Below are 19033 nucleotides of genomic sequence, written 5' to 3' on the forward strand. Positions count from 1 at the left end.
AAAACTTCTCAAAATTTTTGTACTGTCAGAAGTTTTATAAAAATAAACACACATTTTGATCTACTAGTTTTTATCTCAAAAGATCTCAAGTTTCTTCTCAGGTTTTCATCTCAAAAGATCTCAAGTTTCTTCTCAGGTTTTCATCTCAAAAGATCTCAAATTTCTTCTCAGGTTTTCATCTCAAAAAAAAGATCTCAAGTTTTCATCTAAAAAAAATTACACCATTGGTAAATAAATAAATAAAGGAAGTAGCCAAAAAAAAAAAAAAAGACAAAATGGTTAAAAAAAAAGAAGCAGAAAAAAAAAACAAAAAAAAAATTGATCAAATGGTTAATAAAAAATGAAGCAGCAAAAAAAAAAAGTACATCATTGATAAATAAATAAACAAAGGAAGCAGTAAAAAAAAAAAAAAAGTAGAAAAATAAAAATAAAAATTACAGCATTGATAAATAAATAAAATATTATAAAAAGTACTACAAGTACTTGTGAGTCCCATCATATTACTAATTATAATAAAGTCAAACTAATCTCATCTCATCTCTAAAAACAAATACATATTTCATCTTATCTAATCTCATCTCAACATATCTCCAAATTTTTTTTATCTCATCTCATTTCTAAAAATAAATACATATTTCATTTAATTTTATCTTATCTTATCTCATCTCAATGTATCTCAAAATATTTTATCTCATTGTAAAAATAAATTAGACCTTAAAATAAAATAATTTTTATGAACAGACAGACAGATAGTTTCACATTATCGATTATAATTATAAAATAGCAGGGTTAAATATATATTTGTAGAAAGGAAAGGAGTGATGTTTTGCGTGGTGGGTCCAGGGTGTACTTTTAGAGCATGCAACTTGATGGTCTACTAGTTTTTTCTCCGACGTGGAGAACAGGACAAGATCTGGCCCATGGGTGTCGACTATTGTATGACTGTAGATCAAAGTCCCTCGCTTTGTTACTGGCGTATCGCAACATGGATGCAGAGTTCCTTATAGGCAGAGACAGAACTGCGAAGGTCGATCTGATGTCTGATATTTGTTTGACATGCAAGTCTTTTGCAACATGGGAAGGTGGGAAAATAGAAAAATAAGATTGAAAAGTAAAAAATAAAAAGAAGGTGAAAGAGGGATTAAAGAAAGAAATAGAATACGAAGACAGTGTGTTTAAGTTCAATATTCTTTAACCAATCAAAGGGGAAAATTTTCACGCTCAAATCATATGAAAATACTTAAAATTTTGTAATTAGAAAGGATGAAATTTTTGGAGGAGCTTAAAATTTTGTAATTAGAAAAGATGAAATTTTTGGAGGAGCTCAATCCATATTTTGCAGAAAAGAACCGTACACTTCTTCTGGTACATTTTGCGACAGATTGCTCGGGGGCGGCGGGGGAAAGGAGTTCTGGGGAAGCAGTCACCTCGGCCGTTGGCCATGTCCCGCATATTTTAACAGACATCCAGCTCATCCCCACCTTTTTTAACTCTCCTTTTCGGTCCAAAACCTAAACAAAGGGTGTCGCACAGGACCCACGCCTCCCCTGCAACATAATATATATATATACACACAACCCACCTTGCCTATACTGTCCTCCATTTGAATTTGGTTTAGCGTTCTCCACCTCGTTTAATTCCCCACAGACCGATCCTCGTCTTCCGGAATTTTTTGCCCTACAATGCTGCCATACCAGACGCTCGACGAGGCCTCGGACGCCCTCGGCCGAAACCTGACCTACGCGGAGACCCTCTGGTTTCAATACTCAGCCCGCAAGTCCGACTACTTCCTCTACTGCCACACCATTCTCCTCCTCTTCTTCGTCTTCTCCGTCGTCCCTCTTCCTCTTGTCTTCCTCGAGCTTGCCCGCCTGGGCGGCTTCGAACGCTTCAAGATTCAGCCCAAGGCCAGGTTGTCTTCCGCTCAAGTGTTTCGCTGCTACAAGGACGTCATGCGCATGTTCTTCTTCGTCGTCGGTCCCTTGCAGATCGTTTCCTACCCCTCTATTCGGGTACTTTGTTTGTTCGTATAATTTCTTTCTGCGGGTGATTTTGGTAATCAGATTTGGACTGGTTTTTTTAAAGGTTATGTCAAACGTGGCTTCGGGGTTGCATTTTCCTTCGTTAGCGATTACTCTTGAGAGTTTAAAGAATCTATTTTTCTTAATGTTTGATTTTGCTTCAAGATGAAAATTGCGGGCCCTTTGATTGGGTGCATGTCTTAATTTTTAAATTTTGTGATAAATTGGTGGGTTCTCAACGCAATACAAATTCTGTGACTATTTTGACGTGATTTCTTTGACACGAGCTCTGGCACATATCCCTCATTTTATTCTTCAAGTTATTATTGCAAACTTTTTCATGTCTGTGATTAGATTAGCAAGTTTTTGAATTCATAGGAAATCTTGTTTTGTTTTCTGTTCCACGTTTAATTATGCAGTTCTGTTGTTATGGCTAAATCTTGAACTCCTGGATGAAGTTGTGGGGTTTTGTATTTTGGGGATTTTTTTTTTTTTTTTTTGTTTTTGTTTTTCGTATTGGCATTGTCTTATCTTTTTGGAATATCTCTCTGCGATATTGAAGTTAAAGCAATTTTCTGTTCATTCATAGATGATTGGGATTCGCACGGGGTTTCCATTACCTTCGGGATGGGAAATATTTGCACAATTGTCAGTGTATTTCGTGGTCGAGGATTATTCGAACTACTGGATCCACAGATTTCTGCATAACAAGTGGGGTTACGAGAAGATTCATAGAGTTCACCATGAATACACAGCGCCAATTGGATTTGCGGCTCCCTACGCGCATTGGGCCGAGGTTTTGATCCTCGGTATCCCATCTTTCCTCGGGCCGGCAATGGTGCCCGGTCACCTGATCACGTTCTGGCTGTGGATTGCTCTACGGCAGATTGAGGCGATTGAAACGCACAGCGGGTACGCTGCTGCACATTCTTCTTTTACTTCCTTACCATCCTCTATTGCTTTATTCGATTGTGACAAAGCGATGTCCAGTTTAGATTATCTTCCTTTCTTTTCCTCGTTACTGTTTTAATTTCTATGTGAAAGTCAGATGGATTTCAGGGATCTTTAATGGTGCCTGCCTTGACCTTCTTGGTGGTGGATATCACGATCAGTGTGATGCCTTGTACCGTATTTTCTATCATTTTATTTTTCTGAGGGGTTGCTTGAGAAGAGAGGAAGGGCGTTTTTGTTTTACATTCGTGAGTTCTTGTTCATTTGTGCACAAACAAATTGGCAAAAATAACATTTACATATATATATTTTTAGCAAGAAATGGAATCCCGATTTTCTTTATAACCATCTTTTATCTTTTATGGTGGAGAAATACTTTTTACAAATGGAAAAGAGCTTTAAAAAAATTACATAAATCCTGAAATCAAATCCTTATAAAAACCATATATTCTAATAAATCAATCCATAATATATTTTAAAAATGTAGTGTATGAGAAAAAGATGTTGAAAGAATCATTCATTTCTTTTCGATACTTTAATCTATGGTCTGTCTCATCGTAGGTTATCACTTCCTTTTTGGACTTTGTAAAAGCTTCTGACAATGTGCACTTAATGGATTGGAGATGGGAGCATCTAAAAGTTATTGTCATCATAGTTGATACCATAAAACTCTCTTTTGTATATATATTAAGCGACTCGAAGTTGACCACCTTTTAATTCGTATATATATTTTTTACAAGTCTCTATGGCTGTTGTCTTGCTTTTGCATGACACAATATTGGTCATGACTATGAAAATCAACCTAGTAACTATACACGCATACTTCTACATACCAACATACTAGAACTCGGTAAAGGATGGAAAGAATCAAAGGGAGGTAGCATACTAGATATTTGTAATTTTGGGACAGTGGCTTCTTCGGTTATGTGGATTTTTGTGACAATCAGATACATGAACAGCCTAATTGGCATCGGATCAGAATAGGCTGTATGTTTCATTTTAACATTCTACTGTACATCCTTGTTGTCTTTGCTGAACTTCTTACCATTCTGGACAGCAGCAGATGTTGATACTTATGTTTTGCGATACAGGTATGACTTCCCTTGGAGCCCCACAAAATACATTCCATTTTACGGTGGTGCTGAGTATCATGACTACCATCATTATGTTGGAGGGCAAAGCCAGAACAATTTTGCTTCTGTGTTCACCTATTGTGATTACATTTATGGAACTGACAAGGTAATATTCCATATTCATTATAATATTGGTATGGAAAGTTTGCAACTGAAAAATGTTTCTGTGATAACTTCTTTGATTTTGCATCAGGGCTATCGATATCAGAAGAAGCTCTTTCAGAAGGTAAACCACTATTACAAGGCCAGTGCTTCTTGAATTAGCCCGACTATTTGGTTGATTTCATTATCTGGAGCGTAAAGACAAAAGCATTGCAAGAGTACTTTTTCCCGTCGTTTTATTCAGATTGATTTAGTATGCAGATATCTGTTATTCTTCTGCATAGAACATGCAAAATGGTTGTGCCTTAGGTTGAATCATCTTGCTGTATCATCATCGTCTTCATTATTACCATGTTGCAGCGGACTAAGTTTCCATCTTTGCTTAGTGTTCCTACTAACGTCTTATTTTATTTTGATGTAATACAGTTGAAAGGGGAATTAAAAGCCGGTGGTCAACAGAATGGGGGCTCACACCATATTTCTACCCAAGATCTCAAATCTGACTAGCTATGATACTGCAGAACCTATCTAGAAAAATGCTCTTTGTTATGCTTTTCAGCAGTGACAACATTCTGAAATCTGTGATTAGATGTTAGTGTCAGTATGCTAGTCCATGTAGAAGTCCTCAGTGGCTGAGGAGAATATTGGCTTGGGATTCTTCAAAATTGGGATGTTTTGTAGCTTGGGGAGGGAGAGAGGGGGTGTTGGGCTTTGTTTCAGATTTCAATGAAAGATTGTATATAACTTTTTTTGACAATCCAAAATGATGTCACAACCAAGTTACTGAAAGAAAAATACTAGCTCTGGTACTTCTCCTAAGAATACTGTTTGCTAGCTCATTCTTCAACCTTACAACTGTCAGCTTCAGTTCCAGCATTAGGCGAACTGCATTTGATGTCATGGGATGGTTTCAAACCAACCCAAAGCCCAGGAGGTTGGGGACTAAGCTACGGAGAACAGGCAATTCATTTATCAGTTGAAAAATCAAATAACAAAGATGCCTGCATAATCAAAACATTTTGTCATTCATGCTTGGAACTAGAATTCAAAAACTGCAGAAACTTACATCTGACATATCATCCTCTACAGTCTACCCACTTACATAGGGTTTGTTTGGTCGATACGGGCACCAATAGAAATATATGATTGGTTCCTAGGCAAAGTGTTTCCGGATCTCCTTTATTAAAAACTTAAAACATAGGAAAGGAGCCCGTCTAGCTCAGCCGGTAGAGCGCAAGGCTCTTAACCTTGTGGTCGTGGGTTCGAGCCCCACGGTGGGCGTTATTTTATCTCTTTTTATTTTTTTTAGTTGTTTTTTGTTTTCAATATGGGCCGACAAATGGCCCACATAAAAAAGACCCTGCAACCATAAATATGGAATCATAAAATTAGTAAACTTTTCACACGTGAACGATTTTTCAAACGAGAAAGACGAAATTTTTGTTTTTGGGGTTTTTTAAATTTCGAAATTTCGAGGCCCCTCCTATATAGCTGTTAAGTGGGTATCATCGGCCTAAATTATTTTTGGGTCTTCGGACGCCCCAAGAACTTGGTCAGGAGTTCACGTTGGCCCATCCGCTTGAGGTGTAGTTTTCTGACATCTGTGTGTGTGTGTGTGGGGGGGGGGGGGGGGGGGGGCACAAGCCACACACGTTGATTTTAACAAATACCATGAACACGACCGAGATTGTGAACGAAAATATAACATGATGCCTCTCTAGTCTCTATCCATACACTTAAAAAAAAAAAAAAAAATACCAGCTGAAAGTAAACATCCTAAGAGGCCCATTTGGCAATAATCCCACGTGTAAAAAGCACTAACTGTAGATGACATTATCATATGGATTCAGTGGCGATGATCATCCAATCTATTTCAATCTATGTGATCTTTATTATTATTTTTTTTCAAAAAATACTCTAATCACAAAAAAAAAAAATTATATAAAAATAATCTTATAAATTGAAATGATTAGACGTAATTTGTCAAATTATAATATTATTTTTATTTTAAATTAGATCTAACAAATTAGATAAAATTATAGTGAAATCTTTTTTATAAATTTTTTTTTTTTTTTTATATATAGATGTAGCATTATTTTTCTTCTTAATTATTTTTTCTTTTTTGTGGGTTGGATCGAAGTGATGTCCAAGTGGAACTAAAGACATTATCATATTTTCACCTATTTTGGGGGACCCGCAGTCATGTGGTTTTTATCTAGCCACCTGTTTGTAATTGCGGAACAAAGTTTCAGCTTTCATTGTGTTTGTGGGCCTCCTTGGCCCATTTACACTTTTTATAAAGGAGGAAAATTGCAAATTAGCTTTCTCATTGTGTCATATACTTTATGACTGTATTAAACTCTTTATATTCGATTTCTTTTTTGTTGGTTCGTTTCATATCGCTCTTTCCAAAATCTTGAATGTGAATAATTGCCAAAATCATGGGTTGGTTTTACTCGTAGTTCTCTATTGGCAAATAAACTTTATAATAAAAAAAAATGATAATATAACTTCTAAATGTGCCTTCTTGTATTTTTTTAAAAATATTTTTAATAATTAAGGAATTGACTATTACTGAATTTGTATTTTTTTATGTTTTCTTAATAAATAAGGATGTTTAAAAAAGATTTAAAATAAAATAAAAATCCATTTACACTAATGTGCATATTTGAAATACATATTTGGTGTGCACCTTATCATTGTCCTAGTAATAAATTCACAACAGATATAATTTTATATGATACATTATATTTATATTATAATAAAAATAATTTTATAATCTCACGTATTATGTAAAACTATTTGGACTTATAAATTTAGATTTATAAAAATCTTTTGTAGCTACTATACTTCTTTTAAAGATGTGCCTTTGTATCCTGATTTTTATATAAAATAATTGATAAATTTATATAAATATATATATATATCAAGCGACATAGCAGGTAGGGAAAGTATATGGTAATTGGCACGTACAAAACGTTGCATTATTTTCGGGATTGGAAGACCAAAAGCAATATTGCCAGAGGTAAAGAAGATCTGTTCATGTCCTCTGAGAAGGAAAGTCTGCCCCAGCTCACAAGAGAAACTGGAGGAATAAATAACTTTGTCGCCAGCTATGTGTCATTGACCTTAAGAAACGTACCCGACATTTGGTTAGACCCAGATCAAGATTATAACCTATCTGGCAGCACCAAACATCATTCACAAATAATGAACATACCAAAACCAAACCTTAAAACAAATAAATCAGATAAGATGCTTGGTAATTATTTGGGGATGCTATACTATATATATATATATATACGTATGCAGCATTCATCATGTTTTCTTGGAAATTCTGTACTTTTCCTACAAACTAATTTGTTTATAATTCTTTTGTCTTATATATCTATCTCTGCAAGGCTGGCTCAATAGTTAGGTGATTAGGTTATTGCTTAAAGCCCCACCTTATGTAAAGTCTCTAAAATAGAAAATGTGGTTTTTTTAATCTTTTTGAAAAAATAATAAAAACCATTTCATTAAATAAGTTTTATATTTTTCAATGTGTACAACGTCCCTTAATACTAAATTTAATATTTAATATAATTAATTATTTCTATTTTAAATAATTTTTTAAGATCTTATTAAATTGAGATATAAAATTTATATTGAGACCTCATTTTAAGTTATTGTATTAAATATAAATTCAAAAAAATGATTTAAAGATTTTAAATAAAATCTAATTTTATTGAAAATTTTGAAAATACTCCATATAATAATTTATATTTTATTATATTATAATTACAAAATACTAATTTAAAATTCTCCTTAAGCCTCTATTTATATTAAGTGCATGCTTGGATTGCAGTGGGAAATATAACTTATAACTTAAGTAATAAGTTCTATTATTAAAAATTTATTTATTGTTTGGTAACTATATATTTAAATTACTTTCAAACATGATATATTTATTTGGAAATAAATTAAAAAAGTAATTTTTGAGATAAAAATGACGATTATTTGAATTTTTAAAAATTATGATCATATATTTAAAAGTTTAAAGTTGTACTTATCTTAAAGTTGTATGGATGTTTTTGTCTATTGACAATCTTTTTAAAATTCGAATTACATTCCGTATTATCTAGAAAAGTACGTTTGATAAAAGTATCAAAATGATATTTTTCCTCAAACGTATTTTTAAACTTATTTGAGATTAAAAGTGTTTTAATATGTAATATCCAAACGACCTAATTTGTTCATTAAAAAGTTTTTAAAAATATTTAAACACTTTTTAAGACTCCTACCGTAACCCGAAACAATAAGCCCTAAGCCGCCCATCTTTCCGTGCATCCCATGCATGCACTTTCCGGCCAAGTCCACTTCTCTTGGAACACGTATGATAGCAAGATAACATAATGAAAAGGGATCGAGGATGAAGAAATTAAGAGGAGAGAATATTAATGGTATTCGTAAGTTTGAATGGAATAGCCTGAGAGAATGCGGCATCAAGCTTGGAATTTGGGATAGCTCATAGCTCCCATTTTTGGAAAAATTGGCAGGGTTTTGACTTAATTAATGGACGCGAGACTTCTAAACTTGAACACAATTGGCTTAAACAAGGAAAAGTATATATGAAATAGATAATTAAGTATTTTTTACAATATTATTCTAGTCCCGTCTCACTGTCTCATCCTAATTAAACGACGTGTGAGTTCTGATGTCATCTTTATTTTATTTATTATGGTTTTATTTTATGGGTATTTTGTTTGGAAGTGCATGCATTTTATTTTTATTTAAAAATTAGGAGAATACAGACATTTCTCGTGGCTTTATATATTGAATGGTGTTAGGAAGCACAGATTCTTTTCTATCCCATTTTATGGTCTTATAAGGTTGTCGTTGTCTATATATATATATATATATATATATATATATGTCATGTGCATGTCATGTTTACAATTTTTTTAAATAAAAAAGAAATCGTTTTTTTTTTCGTTATTTTCTAAAATAAAACTATGTCGAAACTATTTTTAAAAACATACCATGACTCACGAGGGATATATATTAATTGTCAGATGTATGTTTTCTGATAGAGACTTTCTTCCATTTTTATGTATTTTTTTATACGTAATTAAGATATGATTATCACGTGTATAGGGTTAAATGAATGTCGCCAACCAAGACTCACGTGTATAAGAATACAGAAAGGTTGGAAACAGGAATATTTATACCCGTTATGCATGAAAAGCATTGTGATCACCAATTGTAATATAAAAAAAAATCAAACGATATGTCGTTAGGTACTTAATCATTGATTATAGCTTCAAAGGCCAAGATTTGTATGACTTTGACGTGTGAGCTCCTAACTCAACGTGAGAGTGACTTGTGTGTACGCATGTTAATTCTTCTCCTTGAGTAATTAAGGCTGTATCGTACATACGTACGTTGCCATTACTAAATTTTGGCTCGATTTTGCTACGTATTCTTCTTTTCTAAGTAAAGCCAACCGCGTCGACTGTCGTGGAAACATAGCCTCCATATATATGTAAATGTGATCTACCCCATGCAGCTCAAAGTTTGATCATGGCTGGCCATCGTGGCCGAATCACCAAAGCCATAAATCCAGGCTTTTGTTTCATGTTTTGATAATGTTAACCAAAAATATATGTAGGCCATGCATGGCAAAAATGTTCTGAAATGGTACTCTTCTTCTCCCTTTTTTTCTTGACACGAAAATGGAATGCCAAAAAATATTAATAATTTATGAGCATTCTTCTTATATATAAAATAATAGAAAATAAAATTATATCGAGATATTTGAAAGAATAATATAAAATAATGTCCTGAATATTATTTGCTGAATAATGTAGAACATTCTTTTATAATATGTAAAATCATCACAGCATGTCACAAATATTACTACTTATCAAAAAAGTTTAAACTAATTAACTCTCTCTCTCAATAAGTAGGCACGGCACTTAAAATATTTAATTAAATAAAATATAATGTAGAATTATAATTCAAATTCAAAATCTATACTTTGATATCATATGAAATTAATATGCAATGGTCAGTTTAGATAGTGAAATATTTTTAGTATATTCTACTATTATTTATTATTTTATCATTACTTTTCAATATTTTCAAGTGTTTTTTACTATTTTATATTATTATTTATTATTATTTAATATTTTATCAATTTTTGTAATTAACAGAATATTTAAAATTACTTCAATATCTAGATGCAACTTTAAGAGCTTAGCTACTTTAAGAGCTATAAGCTAAGGTGGAAAAAAGAAAAAGATAAAAAAAAAAGGACAACCTAAGCATATTAGCTTTTGTTGAGACAAGTGCAAATTATTTAGTAGGGTGTATAATATTGAAGTTTAAAGCTCATTAAAATTGCTATTTTGAAAAACAAAAAAATTATCCTTTTTTGCTGAGACATATAAAACTTTATAGGCACGGGGTCACTTGGGGCACGCACGACACAACAACAACGTCCTAGTTGGAACATAGAGTCACTCTCATTCTTTTGTTATGTTCATGTTTGGAGATTAGCTGTTAGGGCCAAAGATGTCAAATCACTGTTTGAGGATTCGAGTTTTACATAGATGGGGTGGTAGATTCGTGACAGTTGGGGTTTATATTTATTGACTCGGATTAATACAGCATTGACTAATAAAAAATATCTACTTGTTTTAAATTAATATCTTAATTTTATATCTTATAGTCAAGTTGGTTTGAATAAGCTCGTGCTCTCTTCGCATGACTACGAAAAAAATAGAAAGAAAACATTTTGGTGAGTCAGAATTATATAAAAATAATTTCATAAATTAACATGAAATTATATAATTTATTAGATTTATTTTATAATAAAATAAATTTATAATTTAACAAATCATCAAATCATATCAATTTATAAAATTATTTTTATATAATTTTTTTATAACTAATATTTTTAATTGAAATATTATAAAGAACAAGAACTTTCTTTTCTAAACAATATGTATCTCATGTACCATAATACCATATAAATATAAAGAGAATAAAAACATATACGATTAAAATTTTCAACTACATTAAGATAAGATGAGTTGTGAATAATAAAATTTTACAAGTTTTATTGAGATGAATTTAATTTTTTTTATAAAAAATTAATAAATTTTATCAATAATTAATTTATAATAAATTGAATTAGATTCAATAAAAGACACTAAGATTACAAATGGTACAAAAATTGGAGCATAAAGACCGAAAGAAAGAAGCACTTGTATGATGTTTATGCCTAGCTACCTACTCTAGGGACTTTGGAAATAAATAATCCCAAAGATAAATAATTCGGGATCGAATGTATATTTTTTGTTTTTTTAATTAGTGATTAAATAAATTTTTTTAAGTAATGTTGTAAACTTTAAAAAAAAAATTATTTAAGGAAAAAAAAAAAAAAAAAAAAAAAAAGAAAGAAGAAAAAAAAGAGAGAGAAGAAGAAGAAGAAGAAGAAAAGGCAGAAGAGAAAAAAACTCCATCCACTGAGAATTCGGGCTACGTCCTTCGGTGATAACACCGCTCAATCCCAAAATGTCGGTAAAATAAAGAGAGAAATCCGTAGCCCTTTATTCCAGACGACGTTTGGTGAAGTCATTCAAGGCAATTTTATTGGTTGGTCTTTGGTCAACACTGCCACCAAGATGATCTAGTTGGAATCAATTAAATTCCTAGGTTGCCCTTTTTTGTCTATATTTGGACTGAGTAACGCTGCACAATCTCCTAACTTCTACATTATTATTTTTTAATTTTTTAATTTTTTTTTGAGTTTATTGTTTTTAAATTAATTCAATTTTTTTATTCATTATTTATATATTAAATATTTGATAATATAAAAAAATAATAAAAATTAAAAAAAATATAGTATGTAAAGGTTATATGAATAATAAAAGGATGTGTAGATTCTTTGTTCCACATAATAAACCAACATATGGGAAGAAGTCACTTAATAAGGAAACCTAATTTAATTCGAAACATTAAAATTGAATTTAAAGAAAGAAATATTAAACATAAAATAAAGAGGGAAGAAACGGACAAGAGACTTGGAAGACTCTCTTCCCCACAAGACCCAACAACATCCAGAAAAAAAAAAACTAATACCCTCCCAAAAGTACGCGTGTGTTTCACTCCCCAATCACTTGGAAGTAACGACCAATCCTCAGGTGGTGTCTTCGCGTACATCGGACTGTGGTTTTACCTTCCTTGGTACCAGCTCCCATCGACAAGTCTCCATCTGGCGCCCCACGCGCACACAAGCGGCGCGTTAAGGCGCGTACACGCCTTTCCTTGTTTCTTGCCCATTGTTTGTTTCTTTCAGTGTCTTGGTCTCAGAAAAAATAGCTGAAGTGACCCCATCAGTGAAACAAAAGCCATTACCCCTTCTCTCCAAAAATCTCCATAGATCGCTGGACTCCGGCATGGCACTCCGCCGGAAATTAAAACCCCGGCCACTCCATACTCCTTACCCCGGCTAAATGCGACGAAAACGCTATCATTTCAGCAGCTCTATCCAAGCCGGCAAGAATGACGACAACGATGATGACGATGACACTGCCACTGCGTTAAAAAAAGAACCTTTCAAAGTTCGGAATTCCCAAACAAGACCCCAGATTTTCTGTTCCTTTTCATCTGGGTCCTCGCAATGGCTGCTACGAACACTGCACCACCGCCAGTGGACTCAGCCGCGACCGTCGCCGCCACCGCCTCAGTGTCAAGCGAAGAGCTGACTGCTAAGGCCGTTCACAAGAGGTACGAAGGGTTGGTGATGGTTCGTACCAAGGCCATTAAGGGGAAAGGGGCGTGGTACTGGGCGCACCTGGAGCCCATGCTGGTTCATAACAGCGATACGGGCCTGCCTAAAGCAGTCAAGCTTAGGTGCTCTCTCTGCGACGCAGTTTTCTCGGCTTCGAACCCGTCCCGCACCGCCTCGGAGCACCTCAAGCGCGGTACTTGCCCCAATTTCAACTCCGTCACCAAATCCATTTCCTCTATCTCACCCTCCTCTGTTTCAATGGCTTCGCCGGCTCCTTCTCTGCAACCCAACAATCGTAAGCGTAGCTCGTCTTCTGCTTCAGCTGCTGGTGGTGGTGGCTCGGGTTGTTCGTACCATGTACCACCGCTGGCAATAGTGGATCCGTCGCGGTTCGAGCTGGCGTTCTCGCAGGCGATGTCGGCGACGACAGTGTTGACGCCGACATCGGGGAATTTGCTGCCACAGCAGCCGCATTTGATGCTCTCTGGTGGGAAAGAGGATTTGGGAGCTCTTGCTATGTTGGAGGACAGTGTCAAGAAGCTCAAGAGTCCGAAAACGTCACCTGGACCGACACTCAGTAAGACCCAGATTGATTGCACGCTTGATTTCCTCGCTGATTGGGTCTTCGAGTCTTGCGGGTCGGTCTCTTTCTCGAGCTTGGAACACCCCAAGTTCCGAGCTTTCCTGAATCAAGTTGGGTTGCCGGCGGTGTCTCGGAGAGATTTCACCGGTGCTAGATTGGATACTAAATATGAGGAAGCCAAGGCTGAGTCCGAAGCGAGGATTAGAGACGCTATGTTCTTTCAAATTGCCTCCGATGGGTGGAAATCCAAGAATTATGGGGTTCCGGTGGAAGAGAGTTTGGTGAACTTGACTGTGAATCTTCCAAATGGAACTAGTTTGTATCGGAAAGCAGCGTTTGTTAGTGGTTCTGTGCCTTCTAAGTACGCAGAAGAGGTTTTGTGGGAGACAATCACGGACATTTGTGGGAATGCTGTGCAGCAGTGTGTGGGTATAGTTGCAGACAAATTTAAGGCCAAGGCATTGAGGAATTTGGAGACTCAGTATCATTGGATGGTTAATCTTTCTTGTCAGTTCCAGGCGTTCAATAGTTTGATTAAGGACTTCAGCAGGGAGCTTCCATTGTTCAAGACTGTCACTGGGAATTGTTTCAAGCTAGCCAATTTTTTCAATTACAGGTCTCAGATTCGGAATAGCTTCCAGAAATATCAGTTGCAGGAGCATGGACATGCCGGGTTGCTAAGAGTACCGTTGCGCGAGAGTGAGAGTGTAAACATTGGATCTGTATATACAATGGTGGAGGATATACTGAATTCTGCTCGAACACTAAGGCTGGTTTTGCTGGATGAATCGTACAAGATGGTAGCAATGGAGGAACCAATTGCGAGAGAAGTCGGGGAGATGATTCAGGATGTGGGGTTCTGGAATGAATTGGAGGCTGTGCACTCGTTGATTAAATTAATCAAGGACATGGCTCAAGATATTGAGGCGGAAAGGCCATTAGTGGGGCAATGCCTCCCACTTTGGGACGACCTTAGAGCAAAAGTGAGGGATTGGTGTTCCAAGTTCCACATCGCTGAAGGACCAGTAGAGAAGGTGATTGAAAGGCGGTTCAAGAAAAACTATCACCCAGCTTGGGCTGCTGCTTTTATACTTAATCCTCTTTATCTGATCAAGGACACTAGTGGAAAGTACCTTCCACCATTCAAACGCTTGAATTCTGAGCAGGAAAAGGATGTGGATAAGCTCATAACCCGGCTTGTTTCGAGAGAAGAAGCTCATATTGTGCTTATGGAACTTATGAAATGGAGAACGGAGGGGCTTGATCCAGTCTATGCACGAGCTGTACAGATGAGGGAGAGAGACCCCGTTACTGGAAAGATGAAAATTGCCAACCCCCAGAGCAGTAGGCTTGTGTGGGAAACGCACCTTACCGAATTTAAGTCGCTATGGAAAGTTGCAGTTAGGCTTATCTTTCTTCACGCAACTTCTTGTGGTTTCAAATGCAATTGGTCTTTCTTGAGATGGGTGTGTGCCCATGGGCACTCAAGGGCGGGTATGGACAGAGCTCAGAAATTGATATTCATTGCAGCTCATTCAAAACTTGAGAGACGGGATTTTTCAAGTGACGAGGATAAGGATGCCGCGCAGTTCACCTTGTCAAACGGTGAGGATGATGTGCTAAATGAGGTTCTTGTCGATACATCCTCAGTGTAGCGTTTTTCTTTTCACTTGTTTAGAAACTAAATTTGTAGGATTTATTGAATTCTTTCCACATCTTAATTGTTTTTTCTTCGTTTCCATTTTGGTATTTCTTTACTTACTCTTTACAAGATTTTGGGGGCAGCCAGGTGGGGAAGAGAAGTCACTGACAAGGGATTGAATTTTGTATTCCTACCGCTCGACCTCATGCATCGAGAAACATCCCATCTTCACCCTAGATAATGTTGGAGTTTTTGGGTTTGCAGAAAAAAAAAAACAAAAAGGGAAATCTTCTTCTTTGTAAAGATAGAGAATGCTACACGAGCAACAAAGTTTCCCACCAGGAAGAATGCTGTAAAATTTTTGTTCCTCTAGAATTCGAGATGAATAATCTTTATGAAGGGGAAAGTTTTATTCTCTCCTTAAAGTTTTACGATTGAATATCCATTCTAACTTTTTCTGTGAGGTTTAGTAAACTAACAAATAGATATTTGCAAACATAGAGAGGGGGTAATTTTTATTTTGCCATGTATTCAGAGTTGATGTAATGGAGATGTGTGTGGATCTGTGTATTGTGTGTGTATTCAGTATTTATATCAAAGTTTATTTGGATTGTAATGTAGAAGATGCTCTTTCGTCTTTCAATTGTAACAATTTACCTTTAGGACTGCATCTGATACATATTTGCAGGAACTATCTCAAGAGGACATTGATTTACTCCAAAACTAACCTCTCCGTAATTGCATTCTCAAAATCTATGAAGGTGCTGCTGCTTTATTCTGTCACTCGGTTATTATATTACTAATCTGCACCATCCTAACTCGATTAATAAAGTGATTAATCTTCAGACGCAATAATATTTCTTTTTGGAAAAAGCTTGTCGGAATGTGAATTCATCCCAAAGTCATAGTTGACCTCTTGAAGCTTATGTAACTGAACAAGTGGCCCCTTGTTTTCAGATTCAACGGATGTGTGGACTGCTGGTAGTTCCTTGGTTGCCATGCATGATTAATCGTCTGTACAGCACGGTTCAATTAGTGCTCTTTTATACATGGAAGAATGATCGTGAGGGTTTGCCTTGGAAGGTCCAATTGTTCTTTTACAGATATCTTGTGGTCAGTCTTTCAGCGAATTGAGTTCCCTCAACAAGGATAGGTTTCTGCTTGATCCTTTACATATTTATGCTTACTACAGCTAATTAAGGTTCACTTCCTCTTTAATGTGTGTTTTGGCTTATCTACACGCACTGTCTGCAGTCTGCCTGGTTTACAATCCACTCAGAACTACTCAAAAATCCTTTCATTCATTAGTTCTTTTCCACTCAAATCTAGTACAGGATTTTCTGTGTTTGAAGCTCACAAAGGAGAATAAGTTCTTTCTTTTAGAGACCTTTAGTTTTAACCGGAGAAAAAAAGGTCTGTCAGTTGGACTGAAGAAACTGTGGATATGATGATATGAATTTATCTTTTTGGTGACAGAAGCATTCGACAAAGATATCGTTGGACTGGAGAGGTTCCACCATAAATGGGTTGGTTGTTAGTAGGATTGGATGGATCATGATTAAAGAGAAGTTTGCCAAAAGGATCCTAGAAGGATTTGACTTGAAACTTCTGCATTGGGATGTCTTCTTGCAAAACGCCAGGGTTTTGCTCAAACTGTTCGGGTGGATGGTGAGCCGGGTCAACTAACTTCGAAGGACCTTTCTAGCTGGAAGAGCACTATAAGCTGTTTCTATCCTCAGAAATATATCCTGGTTTTTGTGTCTTTGAGAGAGTGAAGCCCCACAATGAAAGGAGTGGAAGTCTTTATCCTAGCTTGTTTGTCATGGAGATAAATGGGTTTATTTTATTTTTTTTTAACCCCATCAAATCAGATTTGGGTTACTTCTCTCTTAAACATTCCAAGGCTGTGACATTCATGCAGAGTTATTGGGTGATGCTCCCCGTGATTATGAGAAAGGTCCCGAAGCAAGGAAGACCTGTCGGCTTGAAGCAACACAAGGAGATGCTTGAGAGTGATTCTACAACGAACTTTGAATTGATTTTTCTGGTTTCAAATAACAATGGGTGTTGAGAAAATTATATTTAACTGGCACTGCTGATGCAACCTTAATTATCGAATATTTTTCCACATTTTATTTATGAATAATTTTTTTAATGCTATGATTGCCATCAAAGTTATCTGTGCTGGTACAAGTTTATTATTGAGTATTCAAATATGTTGTCGGGATGTGCATGTCACAAAATTTTTTTGTCAATTTTCTAAACCTATCATAGGATATTCATATCTAATGGAGAGAATGAAACCCGTACTTACAATTTTCTTTGCAAGAGAACATCTAAGAGTTTCGAAGTGCAACATGTTGAGCACTGTTTTGCCTTACTCTTTATGCATGGGATCATCTCAAGATAGCTATAGAGACTTCTCTTCTCCAAGCCAGAGAAGCATAATAATTATGCAGATGATGACTTCTTACCAAACAGAAGTGAAATAAAGTTGTGTTTGTGTTTAATCATCCAACGATTGTTTGCCATCAACCATTTTCACAGCTAGTAAAGGAGTTGCCCTATTTTTGGGGGGAGGGGGGCTGTCACTGTTTACTTTGCATCTTTTTATGGCAAAAGAGTGAAGATTTGGAAAGATCCTGCTCGTTCATACCATGTACCCCTCATAAGTCATAATACAAAAAGTCCCTAAAAGCGGTTGGAAATTTGCTCTGCCTCTCTCGCTCGGATGATTTCAGAATCAAGCCACACACCTTTACAAACAGCTAAAAAGCTGAAAAATCAAGTTGGTCATCCCTTTTTTAATGAGTGAATTGAGTTGAAAAGTATCGAGTGAATTGAGTATTGTATTATTTCTCCACCATAATTGGTCTAATTTCTCATTTTAGTGGAGAAACAGAATTTTCTGTCGGCAATACTTTTTACTAATGCCGACTGCCCACCAACTAAGCCCCCCCTCCTCTCTCCTCTCGCTCTCTCTGGGTTGAGCTTTTCATCAGTATGGTCTACTTCACTCCACTCATTTTTTTTTTTTTTTGGTGTCAAAGGGGAAAAAAAATCATGATTAGTATCGGACGACCCTGTCTTTATACAAGCAAGAATCTTCTCCATTCCAATGCTCTTCCCCATCATGCAACCTTTTTCTTTTCTTCTTCCCCCTCCCCCCCGCACCCCAAAAATTCTAGCTAGATAGATACTAGAGCAAGATTATTGCGTTCGCTTTCCGTTAATGCTCTAGTAATTAGCACTTGGTTGACTGTCGGAGGAATGATGTAAGCTTTTGAAATGATGTAAAATCGTAAGAAAATGAACCATATAAAAAATATATATAATAATAAATTTATAAATTAACATATTAATAAAATATGTTAGATTGTAAAATAAATATAAATTATAATATAATTTTATATTTATTTTTATAAAATCTTTTTATAAATTTAACACTTCTCCGCCAACTTCTATCCTTACAAACATGCACGTCATTACACCAGACTCGATATTGGGAACTTGGTACATGCAATTCTTAACATATAGGTGATATATAAACTACAGGGTAGCACAAGACTCCAAAAAACTTAAAAATAAAGAAAAATTTAGTTACAAACACAACTGTACATCAATATATATATATCAATATGATTTGTTAAAAAATAAATTTTATTGAAAATAGTGTTAATTTAAAATTTAAATATGACGTAATTAATATTGATATGCAGATTAATACACAACTTTACTTTTACTTAATAAAACTTAAAAATAAATAAGTAAATAAAAAAAAAAACGTGATCTTATGTTGCATAGAAAAATGTAAAAAAATTA

At 35.2% G+C, this 19033-nt stretch overlaps 2 protein-coding genes and 1 non-coding gene across 15 annotated transcripts; all 3 read left to right on the forward strand.

Annotated features, from left to right (window-relative positions):
- The first annotated feature begins 1294 nt into the window (after nucleotides 1-1294).
- LOC122289030 (methylsterol monooxygenase 1-1-like) lies at nucleotides 1295-5026 on the forward strand. 3 transcript variants are annotated; one of them, XM_043095913.1, is made up of 5 exons: nucleotides 1295-2012; nucleotides 2611-2933; nucleotides 4064-4211; nucleotides 4299-4349; nucleotides 4634-5026. In XM_043095913.1, exons 1-5 carry the CDS (start codon nucleotides 1683-1685, stop codon nucleotides 4712-4714), a joined length of 933 nt encoding a protein of 310 aa, XP_042951847.1. In that variant the 5' UTR covers nucleotides 1295-1682; the 3' UTR covers nucleotides 4715-5026. The 3 variants fall into 3 exon arrangements, 2 of the variants coding, with proteins under 2 accessions (XP_042951847.1, XP_042951848.1); XR_006236082.1 differs by having other exon boundaries at nucleotides 1297-2012; nucleotides 4299-4425; XM_043095914.1 differs by having other exon boundaries at nucleotides 1306-2012; nucleotides 4299-4331.
- Nucleotides 5027-5415: 389 nt separating this feature from the next.
- TRNAK-CUU lies at nucleotides 5416-5488 on the forward strand. The gene has a single exon. It is a non-coding gene; the product is annotated as a tRNA-Lys (tRNA).
- Nucleotides 5489-12361: 6873 nt separating this feature from the next.
- Nucleotides 12362-17385, forward strand: LOC122289697. 11 transcript variants are annotated; one of them, XM_043096903.1, is made up of 3 exons: nucleotides 12362-15197; nucleotides 16169-16364; nucleotides 16688-17385. In XM_043096903.1, exons 1-2 carry the CDS (start codon nucleotides 12876-12878, stop codon nucleotides 16343-16345), a joined length of 2499 nt encoding a protein of 832 aa, XP_042952837.1. In that variant the 5' UTR covers nucleotides 12362-12875; the 3' UTR covers nucleotides 16346-16364; nucleotides 16688-17385. The 11 variants fall into 11 exon arrangements, 10 of the variants coding, with proteins under 10 accessions (XP_042952837.1, XP_042952839.1, XP_042952838.1 ...); XM_043096905.1 differs by having other exon boundaries at nucleotides 16691-17385; XR_006236216.1 differs by lacking the exon at nucleotides 16688-17385 and adding an exon at nucleotides 15900-15972 and having other exon boundaries at nucleotides 12364-15174; nucleotides 16169-16310.
- Nucleotides 17386-19033: the final 1648 nt, after the last annotated feature.

The sequence above is a fragment of the Carya illinoinensis genome, chromosome 12 (genome assembly GCF_018687715.1).
Source record: "Carya illinoinensis cultivar Pawnee chromosome 12, C.illinoinensisPawnee_v1, whole genome shotgun sequence".
Taxonomy (NCBI): domain Eukaryota; kingdom Viridiplantae; phylum Streptophyta; class Magnoliopsida; order Fagales; family Juglandaceae; genus Carya; species Carya illinoinensis.